Source organism: Rhincodon typus, chromosome 19 (assembly GCF_021869965.1).
Source record: "Rhincodon typus isolate 14 chromosome 19, sRhiTyp1.1, whole genome shotgun sequence".
In the NCBI taxonomy this organism is placed as follows: domain Eukaryota; kingdom Metazoa; phylum Chordata; class Chondrichthyes; order Orectolobiformes; family Rhincodontidae; genus Rhincodon; species Rhincodon typus.
Window position 1 is genome coordinate 48,245,049 of NC_063350.1, and position 20,728 is coordinate 48,265,776.

Below are 20,728 nucleotides of genomic sequence, written 5' to 3' on the forward strand. Positions count from 1 at the left end.
AGCAGCAAAACTTTCTGATGAAGGGTCTAGGCCCGAAACGTCAGCCTTCCTGCTCCTATGATGCTGCTTGGCCTGCTGTGTTCATTCAGCTCTACACCTTGTTAACTCTGATTCTGTTGGTTTATCCATGACTTGAGAGTTGTTGACCTAAGTTACGTGTGCCAGAATTGGGAAATTACATTTTTAATAGAAGGAATTAGGCAGTATTTTTTATCTTGCTGTTTTCAGCAATTTTGTAGTCAATGGCTTTTGATAGGACACTGCCTATTATTAACTCTGCGGACATTGGTTCACACCTGATTAAGGCAAACAATATAGTCGGATAAGGCAAATTATGAAGTAGGATAAATTGAACAAGTTATGGTTCAATTTGTCAAACCATAATTGTCCTCTATAAGTAGAGGCATTGGAATTCTTGGGTACATTTTTTACTGAGTTGCCAAATCACCTGCAAAGAAACTGATGTTTTCAAAAAATAACCAGTGAAACACATTGGAAGTTGGACTGGTGCTTCTCTGGTAGCATTTCATCCTATGAGTTGATAGGATGCCTTTGTACCTTGGTAGCTTCCTGTCAGTGCAACTAAAGTGCCTCTCCAGGATGGATACCTGGGCAAATGTCACAGAGGTCTTGAGCTGCTCAAACATCAGGCACCCCATCAACGCTGAGGTTTAAAGGAATGCAGGGTGAAGAAAAACGCAAGTCAAGTCAGGCAGATGAGGTTTTCAATGATAACGGTTATTAAAAATGAGAATAACTTTATAAACTGAGGAAGCTGAAAAAAAATTAAAATCAGTGGTGAATGAAAATGAAAAATCTGATAGAGAAAAATACAACTGAAATTGATGTAGATTTTTCACACTTCGTTTTGAACTGGGCTGTGAATCAAACTGTTGGGGCCTGAAGTCTGATGCAATTTAAGCTATGATTGAATTGCCCAAATTTTTTTTAAAAAGGTAGCTTGTGGAAATATCCTTATTACCACAAAATAATGTGTTTGTGGTGAACATTGTAAATCGTGGTCTGCCATGATCTTTTCAAAAGCCAAAAGTTGTTTCATTATTTTATATTTAAAATTCTGATTGAATCACATACATAGCATCTTTTTCTTAAAGAGGAACACACCACTGGATCCCGAAGAGTCGCATGTTATTTGGTGGACAGATTGTTGGTCAGGCACTGGTAGCTGCTGCAATGTCTGTACCCGAGAATGTTTTTGCTCATTCATTGCACTGTTACTTTGTTCGAGCAGGTAAGATGTAAATTTTTGCACTGCTTGGTTTTGTTTCCTCTTGAGCTTCAGTTTTTGTAGCAATTTATGTTGCATCAGAAATTCAGCCCCCTAATTGGCTACATTTATATGAAAATTCTTTTTGAACAGATATGCAGATCATTTATACAGATGTTACCTTCTTCTAATGTGAGCAATGGCCTATTTCATATATTGGTGCCATGAAGAGAGAGATTTGCACTTTAGTTCACTTCTTCATTGAAATTCAGATTCCAAAGTTTTTTGATTTTGTAGATCAGTTTAATTTTGTAAGTTTTTGATTGTGGACTGAAATGGGAAAAAGACTGTTCTAAAAACAAAGGTTTTGGAAATGGTTAATACATTTTTGTTTTAGCAAAGTTACCTGATGCTCAGGGTAAGTGCTGTTCTAACTCTGACTTCTCCAATTAATTTACTATTCTCTACTGGTGTTATCTGTCTGTCCAAGCATTTTCTGAACTCTAGTACTCTTTAATATTCTTCCTTGGTTTCTACACTCCTGTCAAGTTAATTTAAAGCCTTCCCAAAGCACTAGCAAACGTTCCACAAGGAACTACGTCCCATTTCTGATATAACAAGGTATAGAGCTGGATGAATACAGCAGGCCGAGCAGGAAAGCTGACATTTTGGGTCTAGACCCGAAATGTCAGCTTTCCTGCTCCTCTGATGCTGCTAGGCCTGCTGTATTCATCCAGCTCTACACCTTGTTATATCAGATTCTCCAGCATTGACAGTTCCTACTATCTACGTCCCATTTCTGTTCTGGCTTGTACAGGTGCCATTTTCCCCAGAACCAGTCCCAGTGTTGCAGGAATGTAAAGCCCACCCTCCTGAATGATCTTTGTAGCCACTCATTCATCTGACTTATCATTCTATTTTTATATTCACTTGCATGTTGCATTGGGGGTAGTCCAGAGATGACTACATTTGAGGTCTGACTTGCTAATTTTCTACCAGATTCCCTAAATTCTGAGTGGAGGACTAATTTAACCCAATCCTGCCCGCCCGGCTGGTTATCACCCCCAGATATCCTGCAGCTGATCTGTGGCATCCTTGACCAGAGAGGCAGCATTCCATCCCCATCCTAGAGTTACATCAGAGGCTACAAATGCTCATCTGTTCCCGTAACTGACGAATTCCCTAGCACTATTGCTCTTCCTTTTTCCCTTCCCTCACTTACAGCCAAATATACTCATGCTGTATGAAATGGAGTCTGTTTTTTGCATCCTAATTATGATGCGTGCAAGATGAAATGTTTCAACTTCAAGTCTCCTTTTCACATTATTTAGGATTTGCATGCAAACTGTAACATAGAACACTGGATGGGGAAAATATAAATGTCACCATCTTCGCTTGGCACTTGATAGCTACGTCATTTAGTGATTGAAATTGTCAGTCATCTGAAAGGTACTATCCAAAACAAGTGATTGGTTATTTTAAACCTTTTATTTGTTGTAAGTGGTATGTATTACAAGACTGAAATCAGCTTTGAGTATTTCTGTGCTGGTGTTAGAAGCCCTATCCTTCCTTGCCCAGTCTAAAAAAAAAATTTTAACCACTTTTCACCTGTAAATAAGTGGTGCTGAAATATCATGACTACTAATGCCCCATATTGCACATGAAGACTTTGTTACGGAACATCATATGTTTAAAATAAAACGGATTTTGGAAGTGCACAACAAGTCTATTGATAATTGAAAGGGGCGAACAGGCTAGGATTTCAGATGGAGGCTGTTCTCTCAAACATTCCCTCATTTGCTATTTTTAACAGAATCATAAAGGAGACAAGTTGTAAACATATTGGTGAATCCATCCACTACAAATTGCACCCAAGTGTAAAAATCAGTTATGTCAAGAGAGTTGACATTTTTGAACCACTTGTATTTTACTGTAGTGCATCAAACAATGTGGCCGTAGCCCCTAGCATTGTGTTTTGATCTCACTGCAGGTGATCCCGATATGCCAGTTGTATACAGAGTGTATCGTACCCGAGACGGTAAAAGCTTTTCTGTTCGTTCAGTGAGAGCCATACAGCATGGGCACCCGATCCTAATTTGCCAGGCTTCTTTCCAGAAGAAAATGGAGAGCCCAATTCAGCACCAGTTTACCATGCCGGTGGTTCCTGCCCCTGAAAATGTATTGACCCAAGAGGAACTCATTGAAAAATACTTGAGGTATAGTAGTTGACTAGAATTGAGATAAGGCATGTGCATTATTATTTCAGAATGTGCTGTCAGATCTATAATGTGCTTTGTACAGCCCAAAGTACAGTGGTTTAAAGGGAATTTATATCAAGTAGACAACGTTTTACGAGCTCTTCCCAAATCTTTATCTGTATGTAAAACTGTTCTAAAGTAGTTATTTTTTGAACTGGTGATAGTTGTATTTTCATATAGTGTTCCAGCTTACTGCAAATTGACGCCGTTTATTAGGAAGGCATTTTAATTTGTTTCAAAGAATGTCTTATAAAAAAGTTTTGTTACGCATCATAATAGTTATTCACAAATACAAATACTGCATTGCAGTGTAATCCGCAGAATGTGAAGTGTTTTGGAACACTGGAAATATATGCCAAGTTGCTGTATAAATGCAGCTCAATCACAAAAGCAACAAGTAAATGGTGGGATAGTAGGAACTGCCAAGGCTGGAGTCTAAGATAACAAGGTGTAGAGCTGGATGAACACAGCAGGCCAGGCAGCATCAGACAAGCAGGAAAGCTGATGTTTGGGGTCTGGACCCTTCTTCAGAAATAGAGGAGGCAAAGAGGACTCTGAAATAAGTAGAGAGAGGGGGAGACGATGATGGAAAGTGGATAAAGGAGCAGATAGGTGGAGAGAAGACGGACAGGTCAAGGAGGCGGGGATGGAGCCAGTAAAGGTGAGTGTAGGTAGGGAGTTGGGATGGGGTTTGGTCAGTAAATGATGGGATTTTTTGATTCTTGGTATCTGAAGAGTATTGTTAGCCATGCCATTAGGAGAATGGCTTGCATTTCAAAAAGTGCCATGTGTGTTCACTGAGAGAACAAAGTGGACTCTGATTTCACATCAGTCAGGAAAATCTCCAACCAGCAACACATCGCTCAGTCACTCTGAACTGATTTATTAGCATAGGTTATTTGCTTATTTCTAGATTTAGGCTTGAATCAACAACTTTCTGACTTGAAGATGCTGCGACTGAATCAGGGCCAGTGCCATTAAGTATTGTAAGTTAAACCAATTATTGTGCTGCTCTACTGTTAATAGATTTGCATTTTGTAGATTTTTTTTTGATGAAAGCAGTGCAAACTGAATGACTTCCCATCATGTTCCTCCTTATTTTAGGAATGTCTTGTGACCGCGTTGTTCCCTTTGTTTTGATTTGTTTTCCTCATTTTTAGAGATCCAGATTTAACAGAAAATTATAAAATGGGTCTGACGAAAATGTTAGCTGAAGAGGTTCCAATTGAAATCAAACCCATAAATCCACCAGATTACTACAGATGTGTACCCGTGGAGCCTGTACAGAGGTTTTGGGTTCGAGCACGTGGCTACATAGGTAGGATTCAGAATTTACTTTCAAAATGTTTTCTGCTTGCATGAGTTGGAAGGGTAAAATGGACTTCTTTTTCTTTTAAAATGTGCTTATATTCAAGTTGTTTGTAAAAAGTCTAATTTGCTGGACACCAAATTTGAGTGAAAATCAGATGGTGAGATTGTGTGATGCTTCTCGCTGTAACATGAAGTCCATCTGTACGAGGTGCAGTTAATGAAAATCATCAACGATGAGGCAGGGCATGAAGCGGTATCATGAAAATTATACAGCATTGAAAAACCGAATACAGTCAGAATCCATGATTTAATCATCACTCCGATTCTCTTGTAGTAAATCAGTCTGCTTCTCATTACTGATCCACTTAAACTATTGTCATATGGAAACTGTCTTGACTAAGTTTGAGGATCACCTCTGTGTATCTACATAGAATTTTCTTTCTTCTTAGACCAGTTGGTTCAATGTCTTAACTGATGTGTCTGTTGAGTCAGCATTTCCCCTCTGGCAATCCATATTACTCGTTCATGAGGCATTCTGATCACTGGGCCTCCTGCCTGTCTCTGAGATCACCGCACTACCACTATTGACTTAGGAACCAGAGTAAGACATTCAGTCTGTTAAGTCTATCTCACCATTCAGTATGATTGTCCCTGATTGAACAGTTCAATGCCTTTTACAGACACCATTCCCATACCCCTGTGTGCCACTGGTAATCAGAAATCTATCAATCTGTACTGTAAACCTACTCAAACTGAGCTTCCACAGCCCCCGCTGGCAGAGAATTGCAAAGATTCACAACACTGAGTAAAAAATTTCTCTTCATCTCGGACCTAAGTGGCATTCCCTTTTTATATTTTGCCTGTGGATTTTAGATGCCCGCCCCACCCGCCCCACCCGCCCCACCCGGAGAGAAAACACTATCTACTCTGTCTATCCCTTCTAAATATTTGGTAGGTTTCGGTGAGGTCACCGGCATTCTTCAAATTCTCTAGAGAATACAGGCCCAGTTTGCGCAAATTGTCTCCTACTATCTGGGAACAAGTTTGGTGAACCTTAAATGTAATTGAGGGAGTGCAATGATATCTTACTTGGGATAAGGTGACTAAAACTGCACATAGTACTCCAGGTGCGGTCTAGTCAAACTACTGAAAAATTAAGGCAAGATGCAATGCTGCTGTACTCATATCCTCTTTCAATAAAGGCTAATATTCCATAGCCTTCCTAATAGCTTGCTGCACTTACCTGTAAGCTTTCATTGACTTTACTGATGAGGACACCTAGGTCCCTTAAACTTTTCAACTTCTTACCATTGTTTCTCTTCCACTAAACTGGATAATCTCTCATTTTCTTTCCACGTTATATTCCACCTGCCATGTTCTAGCCCAGTCATTAAGCCTGTCCAAATTCTTCTGAAATGTTTTGAATCGTCTTCACAACCCCTTTAGTCCTCAGATTCAAGTCATTGAAATAAATTGTGAACAGCTGGGGCCCAAGTATTGATACTTGCAGTAACCCACTAGTCGCAACCTGCCAATGAGGGAGTGCCCCATTTATTCCTATTGCTTCCGTCTGTTAGCTCATTGTTAATCGATGCCAGTGTAACATCTCCTCACCTGTGTGCTTTTAGTTTTTTTTAAACTAGTCTCTTGTGGGGGACTTTATCAAAATATACTTGACTTTGTCCTTGGTCTGTGGAAAGGCTGGGATGAAATCTACTTGTGACAATGAGAAATCTGAACTTATACTGTGCAGTGCTATATGACAATTTCTGGATGGATTTTGCCAAGAGGGGGTGCTATTGTTTTACTAGTGAATGCTTGTGCAAACTAAGTACTGTAACTTTAGTGCTCTGGATAGAACAGCTTGATGTTGTAAGTTTATGAATTTAGCCAGTGTTTTGATTACTGCAATAAGTAATTGCATAGTATTGGCAAAAAAAAACTCCTGCAATTAAAGGAATGGATGCAGAATTGATTAAGGAACAGTGTTATAGAGTCATACAGCACAGAAACAGACCCTTCGGTCCAATCGTCCATGCCGACCAGTTATCTTAAATTGATCTAGTCCTGTTTGCCAGCATTTGGCCCATATCCCTCTAAATCCTTCCTATTCATGTACGCAGCCAGATGCCTTTTAAATGTTGTACCAGCCTCCACCACTTCCTCTGACAGTTCATTCTATACACGCACCACGCTCTGTGTGAAAATGTTGTCCATCGGGTCCTTTTTAAATCTTAAACCTATGTCATTTGGTTTTGGACGCCCTTACCCTGAGAAAAAGACCTTGGCTATTCAGACTATCCTTGTCCTTAATGATTTTAGAACCTTCCAAAAGATCACTCCTCAGCCTCCTACTCTCTGGAAAATAGCCCCAGACTGTTCAGCTTGTCCCGACTGCTCAAACTCTCCAATCCTAGCAACATCCTTGTAATTGCAATTGGTTATTTTTCAAATTTGAGGGAAGCACATTGTAATGCTCACTCAGAGATGGTATTAGTATCATTGTTCATTTTGACATCGGTTAATAACCTGAGCTTGGAGATAATTTCAAAGGTTGAAAATGGAACAGAACATTGAAAATCAGTAATAGACTATAGGATGAGACAACACAGTATGGAGCTGGAGGAACACAGCAGGCCAGGTGGCATCAGAGGAGCAGGAAAGTTGATATTTTGGGTCGGGACCCTTCAGAATTGAGTGAAACGTCATCTTCCACAGCCCCACCCCTCCTCTCTCTTTATTTCCCAGCTCCCTTCCCCCTCCCCATTTCTGAAAAAGGGTCCCAACCCAAAATATCAACTTCCCTGCTTCTCTGCTGCCTGGCCTGCTGTGTTCCTCCAGCTCCATACTGTGTTGTCTCTGACTCTGGCATCTGCAGTTCTTGCTATCTCTGATAGACAGTAGGATGACTGATTTGTGCAGAGATTGCAAAGTGATACATTGTGATAAAAAACCATAAGGAGAGGCAACATAAACTAAATTGTACAATTTTAAAGGGCAGGTAGCAGCAGAAATCTGGAGATATGTATCTATAAAAGCTCAGCACACATGCTGGCCTAGCCACATCACATGAGTGAATAGTAAAAAAATAGTGTTTGTGAAATCTTTTATCTTTTGGAATTGAAATTACACTAAAGTGGTTTTAAATATAAACAAGTATGGTGCCTCAGAGAAACTGAATGCAAGTAGAAAAGGGGAAGGGATAAATGTGCTCCCCTTTGAGACAAAATTGGCCAACCAGAATGTGCATTGTTTTGTGAGGCGTTGGGAACAATTGAGTTCCAGGCAGTGCTGTTGTGACATGACTGGGATATATTAAACATTGGCCATGCTGGTGCTCCCAAAAATCCTATCCCATGGGTAAGACAACAATGTCTAGAAAAGCACCTTGTGATTTGCGCACTGTCTTGCAAATGAGGTGCTCTGATTTTGAGCAGGTTTACCTTGAGGTAGTTGTGAAGGTGGTACTGCATTTTTGAAACACTTGTGCTCTCCGTAAGGCACATGAATGCAGACTCTGTAACAACAGCTTTGGAAAGAGAATTGGATAAATGCTTGAAGGGGACAAAACAAAAGTGCTGTGGGGAAAGAGCATGGGAGTGACACTAATTAGACAATTCAACCAAAGAGGTAGAGTAGGCACTGTGGATCAAATGATCCTCTCTTTTCTTCTTTGTCGGAATAGGTTAGAACTATCAATTTGCATTCCTCAGAGTTGCACAGTTACAGTGACTGCATTAGATTTGTTGCCTGTTTGGAATAATATTGTCTCACCTTAGGCACGTAGCATATCTCAAATCGCAAACCAGAGATTTGTGTGTAATTCAAGTTGGTCACTGGGATAGTGAAGGAGTGGTACATTGGTGGAGCAGCTTCATTTTTAAATGAGATGTTAAGTTGAGAGTTCGAGCTAGATGTTTGTGGTAAAGGTGTGAGGGTTGAGTTGGGATCCCGCAGGTTCACCACCACCTTCCAAACAAAAAAGCCTGCCAGCCATAGCATTGTGTTTTTGAGGCAGCAGGGAGGTGTGTGTGTGTGTGTGTGTGAGAGAGAGAGAGAGAGAGAGAGAGAGAGACCTTGGCCATACGTTTCAGAGGTAGCTCTAAGGTAACAATGGAAATGGACGAAGTGGGAGGCTGGCAGACTGCAACATCAGCCTGTGTTTGCTGTGACAACAGGCCATGTTTTAATGACAAATGTCAGGCCCACAATCCATCAATCCTCAAAGCTGCTTTTGTGCTCACTCATAGCTACTGTTGGAGCCACCAACCCAATATCCACTGTGAACAGAACTCAAAATGAAAACAATAAACTTTTTTAAACACTCATTGCAAAGCAAACAGCATGAGCGGTCAGATAGACAGGATTGTTCTAACAGTCCTACCACATCAGTCATGGATAGATTTGGACAATTAACTAACTACTAGACACAGCTCCACTAATATTCCCATCCTCAATGATGGGAAATCCAGCACATACGTGCAAAAAGTAAGGCTGAAGCATTTGCAGCAATCTTCAGCCACAAGTGTCAAGTGGTGATGTACCTCTGTCTTCTGCAGCCCCCAGCATCATAAATGCCAGTCTTCAACCAATTCTGATTTACTCCATGTGATTTCAAGAAAGGGTTGGACACTGGATACCACAAAGGTAGTGGACTCTGGTAACATTCTGGCACCCTCAGCTAAGCTGTTCCAGTACAGTCTCAACACCACTATCTACGTGACAGTATTGTCCAGGTATGCCTTCTACACAAAAAGCAGGATAAATCCAACCCAGCCGAGTACCGCTCCATCAGTTTAATCTTGATCATCAATAAAGGGTGCTCAGCTGAATGTTAAAGATCCCAAAGATTCTTTTGAACAAGAGCTCAAGAGTTCTCCTCCTGTTCGGGCTGACTTTCTTCCCTCAACCAAAACCAAGGTAACAATTTAACTATTATTCTTCTCTTTGCTTGTGGGATTGTGCTGCGTAAATTGACTTCCATCTTTGCCTACAGAACAAGCTTTTGAAACGTAGTTGGTTGTTTAGTACTGTGAGCATGTGAAAGATTCTGTTTAAGTGCAAACTGTTTCTACTTTGTATGCTTTCTAAAAAGCCAACTCACTGATACAAAAATACATAGTTGTTTTAACTGTTTAACAGGTGATGGGAACATGAAATTGCATTGTTGCGTTGCTGCCTACATTTCCGACTATTCCTTCCTGGCAACTGCGTTACTGCCTCATGTGAACTATAGGGTAAAGTTCATGGCATCCCTGGACCACTCCATGTGGTTTCATGCCCCATTCCGGTCTGACGAGTGGATGTTATACGAATGTGAGAGTCCTTGGTCTGGTGAGTTTCCACGTTTTATTTTATCATTTCATTTTCACAGAGCTGGACAGGAATGATTCATTAACTACTTAAAGTTTATCAAAATAATCTTCTAGGGGGTGGGTGTAAAATAGCAGTGAATGCGCTCCACGTGTGCAAGAACATTACCAACTTTAGTGTATTGAGACCAGCTTTGCACACTCAGTTCCTTTACAGGATTAGTTCTTAATCTTCCTTAACGATGCTGTTAAGAAAGGCTGCATTTGCTGACATTTCAACTGTTGAGGGCATGCCCACTGAATGTGCAGTAGAAATGTCTGTATTATCTCTTTTTTAAAACAGCTACTTCAATTACCCACATTACCAATTTTAATCTCACCTACAGTTCTATCACCATCCAATTTTAAAAAGAAATGACTATTTCAGTTGTTGCCCTCAATGTGAGATTTTTAATTTTCATTGCATGCTGGTTGATTGCTGCCTCACTCTGCCTCACATGGTGTTTTGCTCACCACCCAATTTGCCTCTCATCTCACCATCTTGCATCCAGCCCTTAAGCCTCATTGACCTATGTCAGGGGTGAAGTGACAAGGGGGGGCATTAAGGAGTGAGGCAGCAAAAATCGGTACACAGCAATGACATTAGTGACGGTGACTTTCTCTTGCAGTGCAGTGGCAGGAGATTATCTAGCTGAGACAAGTGCTACACAGAGGCTGGATGATTCCTTTGCCACATAGATTGAAGGCTGAGCATTACTTTTGCTTCTCCCAGCAATTGCTCCTTGGAAATAGACTAGAGCAGGAATTTGTCCAACCTGTTTGCTGTGCAGTCTGGATGTGGCTGTGATTTTCAGCTTTTCCTTGTGGGAGCCACAAGGACAACTATATGAAGGTATTCACAGGGAGGCCTGTCCTAATCTCTGATGTCAGTGGCATGTCGTACAGGAAAATAGTGCAGAGTACAAAATAGTGGATATATTAGCAACCAAAAATTTTGATCGAGATAAGTACACAAATTCTATACCTTCTGACCTCCAGGGCTCCCTCTGGGAGAGTATAGGATGGTGAAGAGACAGAGGAATTTGTCTTTTGGTGCTTGAAATTCTAATAATAGTGGCACCAGGTTATTTTTGTAATCTTAGAGAAATCTTACAGCTCATGATCTTACTTTGTCTGTAGGTGACTGCAGAGGTCTGGTACAGGGTCGTCTCTGGAAGCAGAATGGAGTCTTAGCAGTTTCTTGTGCTCAAGAGGGAGTATTTTATGTGAAGCCAGCAGCCAACAGAAGCAAGTTGTGACTAAAATGGCTAGTTGCCAATTAATCTAACTCCAACATTTTTAGCATGTATTTGCTAACATTTTGTCTAATTTGTCAAGAGATAATACCTGTAATATGGTAAACCCTATTTATTGTCTGAAGATTTTCCAGTAATTCCTATACATACAAGAAAAAAACTATGCAAAATAGTTTTATAAAATAGAAGTAACAGACTGGAGAGACTCTGCAGCTCTGTTGTTCTTTGGAGTTCCAAAGAAGAAACATGCAGGGCTCAATGGTAAATCTCTCTGTCTGTCTCTCTCCACACACCCCACGTCTTAGATTCTGTTGAGTTTGCATCTGTTGAATTATTTTTGTAGATGTCCAGCATTTTTTGCTTTTACCTACCTGTGATTGAGATTTTGGTCATCTGTCCAGGCATCTCAAATGTAACTTGGTGCTGTCTTTTGTTTTGTGTTCCCTGTGAAGTACTTTGGGATGTTTCATTATGTTAAGGGTCCAACTAAATGCAAACTGTTATCACCAAGGGCCAATCAGTCTTGCAACGTTTCAATGCAGCTGGAGCAGCTGCATACTTCAAGCGCTGAGCCATTGCCAATTCTCAGATGCATTGCTCCCATGAGAGACTGCCAGTGCTTTGTAAATGAAGGAACCTTCCCCAAACTACACAATCCAGAAGAGCTTTCTCAAATCCAGCACTTGGTCTGGAGTCAAACATGTAAATTTTCTGACTTTAAATAACATACTTATTATATCTGTGCCTCCCCTGCCATTTTACAGGCAATTGTCTACATGGGATTTCCAATTTTTGTTGCCATGTGCAGTCAACTAACAATTAAAGTCCAGAGTAACCAGATGATTTGGGCAGCATGTAATACACTTGTACATTCCAGTGTAAGAAAAAATCTAGGTGTTACACAAAATTCAATTGTCATATTTTACTTTTATCTATCCTCTCAAAGGTATTAGCTTACAGTGGTATGGCAAGCAGTTGCCCTCCTGTAGCTGTTAAATTACTGTTCTTTGTGTTTCTGTAAGTTATTTTGCTGTGGCAAATGTCATGTCCAAATCAAATCTGTTCCTTCTTATGACCACATGCATATTTTACAGCTGGCATCACGGGGAAGATAGGAATCCTGTATTTTCTTTCCATGCCTTTTTGTTGTTATTGGATCCCTTAACATAAGAGCCCAACTGACCTTGGCTGAGACCTGCTAACTTTGCACAGGCCAAAAAGTGAATTTTGTACCACACAGTAAGTATGACTTAATGTTCATGCATTAATAAGCCCTCACCAGTTAGGCTATGGGGTACTTCATTTTGTCAGATGTTGTAGCATATTTATTTTACGCTAATGCATTGATAGACATGGTTTAACAATGATAGAATTCAGAAAAAAAATAAGTCAAATTTAAAATAAGAATCAAAGTCTTTCACAACCAGAGGATTTAGGTAGCATGGATGTCATATACTTGTATATTCCAGTGTATTTAAAACAAAATCCCGATGTTACACAATTCAATTTCGAAATTATCTTTTATTGAATCATGCCTGTGGTGGTTGTGGTTTTTGTATTTTTTATAAACAATCAACATGCTGTGTCAAATCTGAATGCTTAGATTATATCATGTATACAGCCTGTTTCTGATATATGCAGTTTCTATTAGATAGCTGTTGGCACAGAAGAATTTTTATTTTCTGCACAAACCCTGTTTTGTTTTTTGCATGAGGCCTAGTGCTGCTGTTCTCACAAAGCATGTTTTGCATGCTCAATGGTGAGCTTGCTTTTGGCATGATACAAGAACATCTGCAAGCGAGGACTTAAGTTAAATGGGATCAGAGTTGCTGCATCGGAAGTCTTTCCTACTGTCCGAGTGCCTGGATCCTAGCAGTCAGGAAGAGTAGAAAATGCTGAGGGTAAGACCAGATGGCAGAAATGATCACAGTGGACAGAAAGAAAAATCAGTCAGTCCATCTCAGACCAAAGTTATTGGTCTGAATCAGATTCTGCAGCCACAAATGACATCCAGTCTAGACCTTAGCATAGTCTGAAATACCTAGAGGCAATGACAACAGCACATTTTTTTTAATATGCTGGTGTTAGCTAATTAAACTACTAATCCCTTTATAATACTTAAATAATTATTTTAATCTTGTGATTGAGGGATAATACCTCTGGCTTCCTCTTTTTGTTGTAATCCTCATTATCCACATTACCATTTGCCTTCTACTATGGAAACAATCTTTTGTTTGCCTTTTTAAAACCTTTCTAGAGTTTGAAAACTATGTATCAATTTCCTCCCTTCTATTTTCTGGATTGAATGGAGGGAGCAGAGAAGATATTTATTTTTCACTTTCATTCATTACTTTCCATGTCCAAGGTTGAAGTACAATTTTCGTGAGCATAGGTTTTTACTATGTTTATGGGATGTTCTATACATTATCACCATCCTGAATGATGTGAGAGCCCAGCACAAGGTGGGCAAAAGGTTCGTTTGAAGCATTCATAACAATTTTTGGCGAGGAGTGCCAAGTGGATGATCCATATTGGCCGCCTCCTTGTGGTACCAGCGTCACAGATACCGCTTCATCCGATTTAGATTCATTCCATGAGCTATCAACAAAAGGTTGAATACAGTGGATACTGTAAAGACTCTGTGACCTAACAATATTCCAGCAATAGGACAGAAGATCATGCTCCACAAAAAGTCTAACCAAGCTGTTCCAATGCAACCATAATGCTGGCTTTGAACCAATGGTCTTGCTTCCATGTAATAAGATATAGGAATAGAAGTAGGCCTTCCAACCCATTCACCTTTTCCCAAGGTAGGCGAATCCAAAACTGGAGGACATGGGTTGAAGGTGAGAGGGGAAAAGATTAAAAGAGACCTGAAGGGCAGCTGTGTATGGAACGAGCTACCAGAGGAGGCGGTGGAGGTGGGTACAATTGCAACATTTAAAAGGCATCTTGATTGGCACAAGAATAGGAAGTGTTTAGAGTGAGGTGGGCCAAATGTTGGCAAATGGAATTAGATCGGGTTAGGATATCTGGTTGGTGCAGATGAGTTGGACCAAAGAGTCTCTCTCTGTGCTGTACAACTCTATGATTCTGCTCTTCCAATCAATAAGTTCATGGCTGGGCTGATAATCTCAACCCCTATGTCCTTGACCCTTGCTTCCTGTACTGCTTAAACATCTATCTATCGCAGCCTTGAATATATTGAACAACACAGCTTCTAAAGCCCCCTGCAGTAATTAGAGGGTGGGAAGAAAAAAAAACCATGCCTTAAATGTGTGACCCCTTAATCTTGATTATGCTATTCATTTCCAGCCTCCCCACAAGGGGGAACAACCTTTCTGCATCTGTTCTGTCAAGTCACTTTAGACTCTTTTATGTTTCAATATTTTTGCCTCTCACTCTTCTAAATGTCAATGATTATAAGCCTAACCTACTCAGCCTCTCATAAGACTGTCCTTCCATAGCCAAGATCAATCTATTGAACTTCTTGACTACTTCCAAACCTAGTATGTCTTTTCTTGGATAAAGGGACCAAAACTGTTCACAGTATTCCATGATGTGTTTTATAAAGTTTTAGCATAATCCCTCTATTTTTATACTCCATGGATTTTATACCAAAAGGGAAATATTCCATTTGCCTTCCTTATTACCCATTGAACTTAGAAGCTAGCTTTTTATGATTCATGCATAAGGACCTACAAATCTTTGCTCTGCAGCTTTCTGCAGTCTTTCTCCAATTAAATAATATTTAGTCCTTTTGTCTTCCGGTCAGTTATGTAACCTCACATTTTCCTACATTATATTCTATCTGCTAAGATTTTGCCCACTCAGTTAAACAGGCTGTCTATTTCCTTCTGTAGGCTGTCGTTCTCACCACTTGCCTTCCCACCTATTTATGTCATCTGTAAACTTGGCAATAATCCTTTCACTTCTGTCATCCAAGTCATGAATACACATTGTTCATAATTGTGTCCATAATAATGATCCTGTGCCAATCCAGTAGTTATGAATTGCTGTCCTTAATAGAAGACGGGGAATAAGTTAGTCAATCCTTTATCCAAACCATCCAGGATGAAGCAGCCTGCTTGATTGGTACCAACCTCCACCCCGTTTCTTTTACACTTGGAAGCAGCAGTACCATCTACAGGATATGCTGCAGAAATTCACCAAAGCTCCTTCGCTCCTTCCAAACTTGTGATCATTACCATCAAGAAGGACAAGGGCAACAGAACTTGAATGTGACTAGAACTGTATTCCTTTCCAAGCCACTCAGGATCCTGACTTGGTAATATAATGCTATTCCTTCTGTCACTGGATTAAAATTTTGAAACTCCCTCCTTAACTGTATTATGGGGGTACCTATATCAGATTGACTGCAGAGGTTCAAAAAGCAGCTCACTATCACCTCAATGGCAACTAGGGACATGCAATAAATGCTAACCCAGCCAATGATGCCCACATGCTATGAATTAATTTTTAAAAGAAAATCTATTGCCCTTTCCCAATTGCCAGGAAGACACTATTAAGAGTCAACCACATTGCAACGGGTCTGGACTTGCAGGCAGATCAGACTAAGTGGAGATGACAGATTGCCGTCTCAAAGGGACATTAATGAACAGGTTTTTCTTTCTTTCTTAAAAACAAGAGACAGTAGGTATATGTTCACCATTAGGTTTTCATAAGGCTATTTTTTCATGTTAATTCCAACTTCTTATTGATTTCAAATTTCACCATCTGTCATGGTGGGATTCAAACCCATGGTCCCCAGAATGTTAGCCTGGGATTCCGGATTACTAGCCTAGCTCCAATACTGTGACACAACTCCCTCAAACACGAGTATCTTCTGTCTCCCCTCCCTAACCTTGGCCCTGCGGCAGAAGAGGCAGAAAATGGGTCTGAACATTATCCTCAATTTCAATGTGAAACTATTGTACTGTGCAGGAAGAGTCTATTTTGCCCATTGTGCCTATACTGGCTCTTTAGGTGAGTCATTTAATTAGTTACATTCCTCTTCCATGACAACACCTTTTTCCTTTAGGTATAGTCAAAATTCTCTTTTGTGAGTTACTAAGTACTTCTGCCAATTGCTTGGGATACATTTGTACTACATCTTTTGGCTATATTACAGCTCTAGCATAACCATTGGCTGGTTTGTTGCTGTTAATAAATCTGCTCCCCAACATTTGTTTTCCTTTGGTGCTAGAAAGCCTGTACACTCTTGCAATCAAAATGTAGAGGTTTGTGTCTTTCTCTCTCATTGAATCAGAGATTCGTGGGTGATTTGAGTAGAGATATTTAAGAATTATGCAAATGGGACAACATTTAACAATTGCAATGCTTGAGAAAGTAAATTCAGAATTAATATCTGAAACAAAATTATTTTAGATGAACATTTAATTACTTGGAACTTTATCATCCACTTTATTTTTATCACCTTTATATATCAAAGCACCATGCAGATATTGAATACTATATAAATCTATTTATTCAAAATGCAGATACCTAGATACATTAATAGTTGGTGGAGACATTAAATTCCAAACAAACTGACAAGCAGTAAATAAATGTACAGAAAATACTGCATACGGGGTAATTAGTTACAGAAAATACCAAACAATAGGTTGAGGGGTGACTTCAGAGGTTTATAAAATCTTGAGGGGCATAGATAAGGTGAATAGCAAAGGTCACTTCCCTAAGGGGCATACTTTTAATGTGAGAGGAGAAAGATTTAAAAAGGATATGGGGGCAACTTTTTTTACACACAGAATGGTTAGCGTATGGAATGAACTGCCGGAAGTGGTGGATGCAGGTACTGTTGCAACATTTAAAAGACATTTGGATAAAGGCATGAATAGGAAAGGTTTGGAGGAATATAGGCCAAACTCAGGCAGGTGGGACAAGTTTAGTTCGGGAACATGATAGGCGTGGACTAGTTGGCTGGAAGTGTCTGTTTCCGTGACGTATGACTCTATAATAAATTTAGCACTGAGCAGAAAATCAATACACACTGCAAAGAAATATTTCCAATTTGTACCTTAGTACAACTTGCTTCCACTTTTTAATGTGTTTTAAGATGCACATAATTATTTATATTACAATAAAATAGAACTAATTGTTACTGATAAGTTATGCCATGTCTAATATAGCAAAATATCATTGAGTCCCTTTTATATAAATAATCACTCTACTGCATTTTATTAAAGTTCCTTTTATAATGGGAACTATTTTGAATTTCCCTTAACACGCATACATTGATAAGACAAGACCAAGTGTGATAAAACTGAAAGCAGACTGGACAACATACATGTTTAAAACTCAGTTGCTTGAAAATCCCAAAATATAATTTATAGAAGGAAAGAAATTGCATTTATGCATCACGTCTTGACCACTCAATGTCTCAAATAATTTAAAATTGCAGGGAAACATAGAGTTTGTACACAATAAGAACCCATGAACCATGAAATAAAGAAATCATTTTATTTGTTGGTTGAAAGTTAGAGGTTTTCCCTAGCAGTGCCAATGGGAGCTTTTATCCAGCTCTTCACTGCAAACACCCAGCAAAATTGCAGTTTTGTTTGAAGCAACATTTTCAGAAACCCAAACATCATTCCTGCTGTTAATAATTCAGATACTTTGTTGATGCTAGATGCAACTTCTGCATCAGGATCTTCTAACCAGAAAATAAATCCAGGAGATCTGAAACTAGCAGCACAGAAAAAGTAGTTGGAACGCAAGTGGAATATAGGGAAAGGAAATATCCTTGGGAGAGCAAAAACGAATTGTGTGCCAACAATTCTTTAAATAAATCAAATAATCTAAATAATGGACAGAAAATTAGAGTGCAGTTTTGTTGAATTCATGATTATTGCATTGAATGTAATGCAACAATGCGCGAAAATGTGACATCTGACTTTCAATTTGTCTGAGAGACATTAAAGTGGCCTGAATACTGGTTGTAGTTATACTGCTGGTTTTGCAATAATGAAAAGGTCTACATCAAGGCATTTATGAAAGCCAAAGATTGTAAGCCCCTCTCCAGGAAGCTAACTCAGCACTTTGAATTCACATCATTGCATAATTGCAATCTCTTGCAAAACCACTTTTTTTTTAAAAATGCCTGAGTAGGAGGGAAGATTTTTGACATTTGCAGGCAGTTTGAAAAGCATATTTATAATAATTTAGAACTTTGCGTGTGCACTGCTAGCATGAAAAGATTGCTATTTGGTAAGTGAAATCTTATATGCATTCAGATAAATTCCAAGAAGTGCATTGTCACTGACATTGGTGTGAACTGAAATGTCACAGAAAATGGTTATAATAAAACCTAGTTCTAACATTTTGAAGTAAATGACTGTTGGCCATAAATGGTCTAAATAGTGCTTTTGTTTTTATAAAATAGTTGACAACATTTCATTTTCTTGACAGGCTTAAAGCAAGGGACCTGCCTCACGCTTCAATTAAATTTAGTGTCTCAAATACAAGAACAGAAAGTGTGTAAAAGTCCAAGGGATACAAATTGGGTGAAATTTGGAGGTTACCACACATTCAGATCACTGAACTCCTTTGTCAAGTAGTTAATTCCCACAGTGGATACATTTTGAAACTCATCCCACTAATGCTCTTTAATGAATTTCATTAATTAATCAACTAGACCTTAGAAAAATGGTGCTGGAAAGTAAAAATCGAAAATCATTTAAAAATTTAACACAGCTGGGGCTGTGTTTAAAAAAGTGATGAGACAATCAAGGTTTGGTGCTATAATCTGCAAGATACTATGATCCAACTTTACTGTTACACAGAAAATTCATTATTATTGCTGTTACGATTTTACATAAGGTTAATTAAAACACAAAACTATAATTACTAGCTGAAGAGACTTAATTTAAAAAAAAAAATCAGTGTTTCACTAGAAATAACAAACCTGAATTTCCGAAAGATCCTTTACTTTGGTTCAGTGACAGTTCTCCAGCAACTTAACATCACACTGACTCTAGTCTGCTATTGGACCATTAGTGCAGGTCAGTCTAATCGTGCAGAGATGTAGCAAACCAGGATATGTTTAATTAGCACTTATTTTAAAATTTATTGCTAATCTAGGGTCTCATAGTCAGTATCAGAAACTTCACATTGCAGAACATAAAAAAAAAGTCTGTAACAAGAAGTTCAACTTCCTTTTACTCTAATTTCAGAATATATGTTTGTCTGTTTCCTTAACATGCAAAGGAGACAAGAGGTTCCCAGAATCATGCATAAATACTGAAGTGAGGCTGAAATTAAGAACATGTGGGCTTGAAAAGTCTTGACCATTTAAGTGTCTAAAAGAATTTGGCGTATTATACATCTTCTTATTCCAAAATCAGATTTGGACTTTTATTGCAAAAGAATTGCCACAAATGATTTTCCAAGTTAAATTTTCACAATAATAGAATTTTACAATGTCTGGTATTGGCTGCTAGGCTGAAAATGAATTGCATCTTCCAAAAACTTTCATTATAAGAAAACTTCACAAAAACAAGGCTAGTAACCTACACTAACTGCAATAATCATCTGGGCCATTAACATGTACGTTTCAGACAGAAAACAGGACAATGGCCCTTAGGCACTGAAAGTTTAAATTGATAGGTTTATTCTTTAACTGTGAATTAAACTGAAAATTATATCAATCTGAAGAACATAATGATTTGTAAAATACAGCATGGCTTTCTGATAGTCATTCAAAGCGTGCAGACAAGAATGTTAGAAGGTGACTAACGTATTTTCCCAAGGGTGGTACGGTGGTTCAGAGGTTAGCACTGCTGCCTTACAGCGTCAGGAGCTGGGTTCAATTCCATCCTCAGGCAACTATCTTTGTGGAGTTTGCACATTTTCCCTGTGTCTCTGTAGGTTTCCTCCCAAAGTCTAAACCGCAGGAAGTGCTACACCTGCCCCCATACCTCCTCCCTCACCCCCATCCCAGGCCCCAAGAAGACTTTCCACATCAAGCAGATGTTCACCTGCACATCTGCCAATGTGGTATACTGCATCCGCTGTACTCGTTGTGGCCTCCTCTACATCGGGGAAACCAAGCGGAGGCTTGGGGACCGCTTTGCAGAACACCTACGCTCGGTTCGCAATAAACAACTGCACCTCCCAGTCGCGAACCATTTCAACTCCCCCTCCCATTCCTCAGACGACATGTCCATGCTGGGCCTCCTGCAGTGCCACAACGATGCCACCCGAAGGTTGCAGGAACAGCAACTCATATTCCGCTTGGGAACCCTGCAGCCCAATGGTATCAATGTGGATTTCACAAGTTTCAAAATCTCCCCTCCCCCTCCCCCT

General features: G+C 39.4%; 1 protein-coding gene across 1 annotated transcript in view; it reads left to right on the forward strand.

The window, feature by feature from the left end:
* Positions 1–14,305, forward strand: part of acot8 (acyl-CoA thioesterase 8) — a 22,358-nt gene extending 8,053 nt beyond the window's left edge. Inside the window, exons 2-6 of the mRNA XM_048608180.1 lie at positions 1,116–1,252; positions 3,219–3,444; positions 4,647–4,804; positions 9,940–10,131; positions 11,289–14,305. Of these exons, the coding sequence (XP_048464137.1) occupies positions 1,116–1,252; positions 3,219–3,444; positions 4,647–4,804; positions 9,940–10,131; positions 11,289–11,407 (832 nt within the window). The 3' untranslated portion in view covers positions 11,408–14,305. The remainder of the gene's footprint in view (positions 1–1,115; positions 1,253–3,218; positions 3,445–4,646; positions 4,805–9,939; positions 10,132–11,288) is intronic.
* The last annotated feature ends 6,423 nt before the right edge of the window (positions 14,306–20,728 follow it).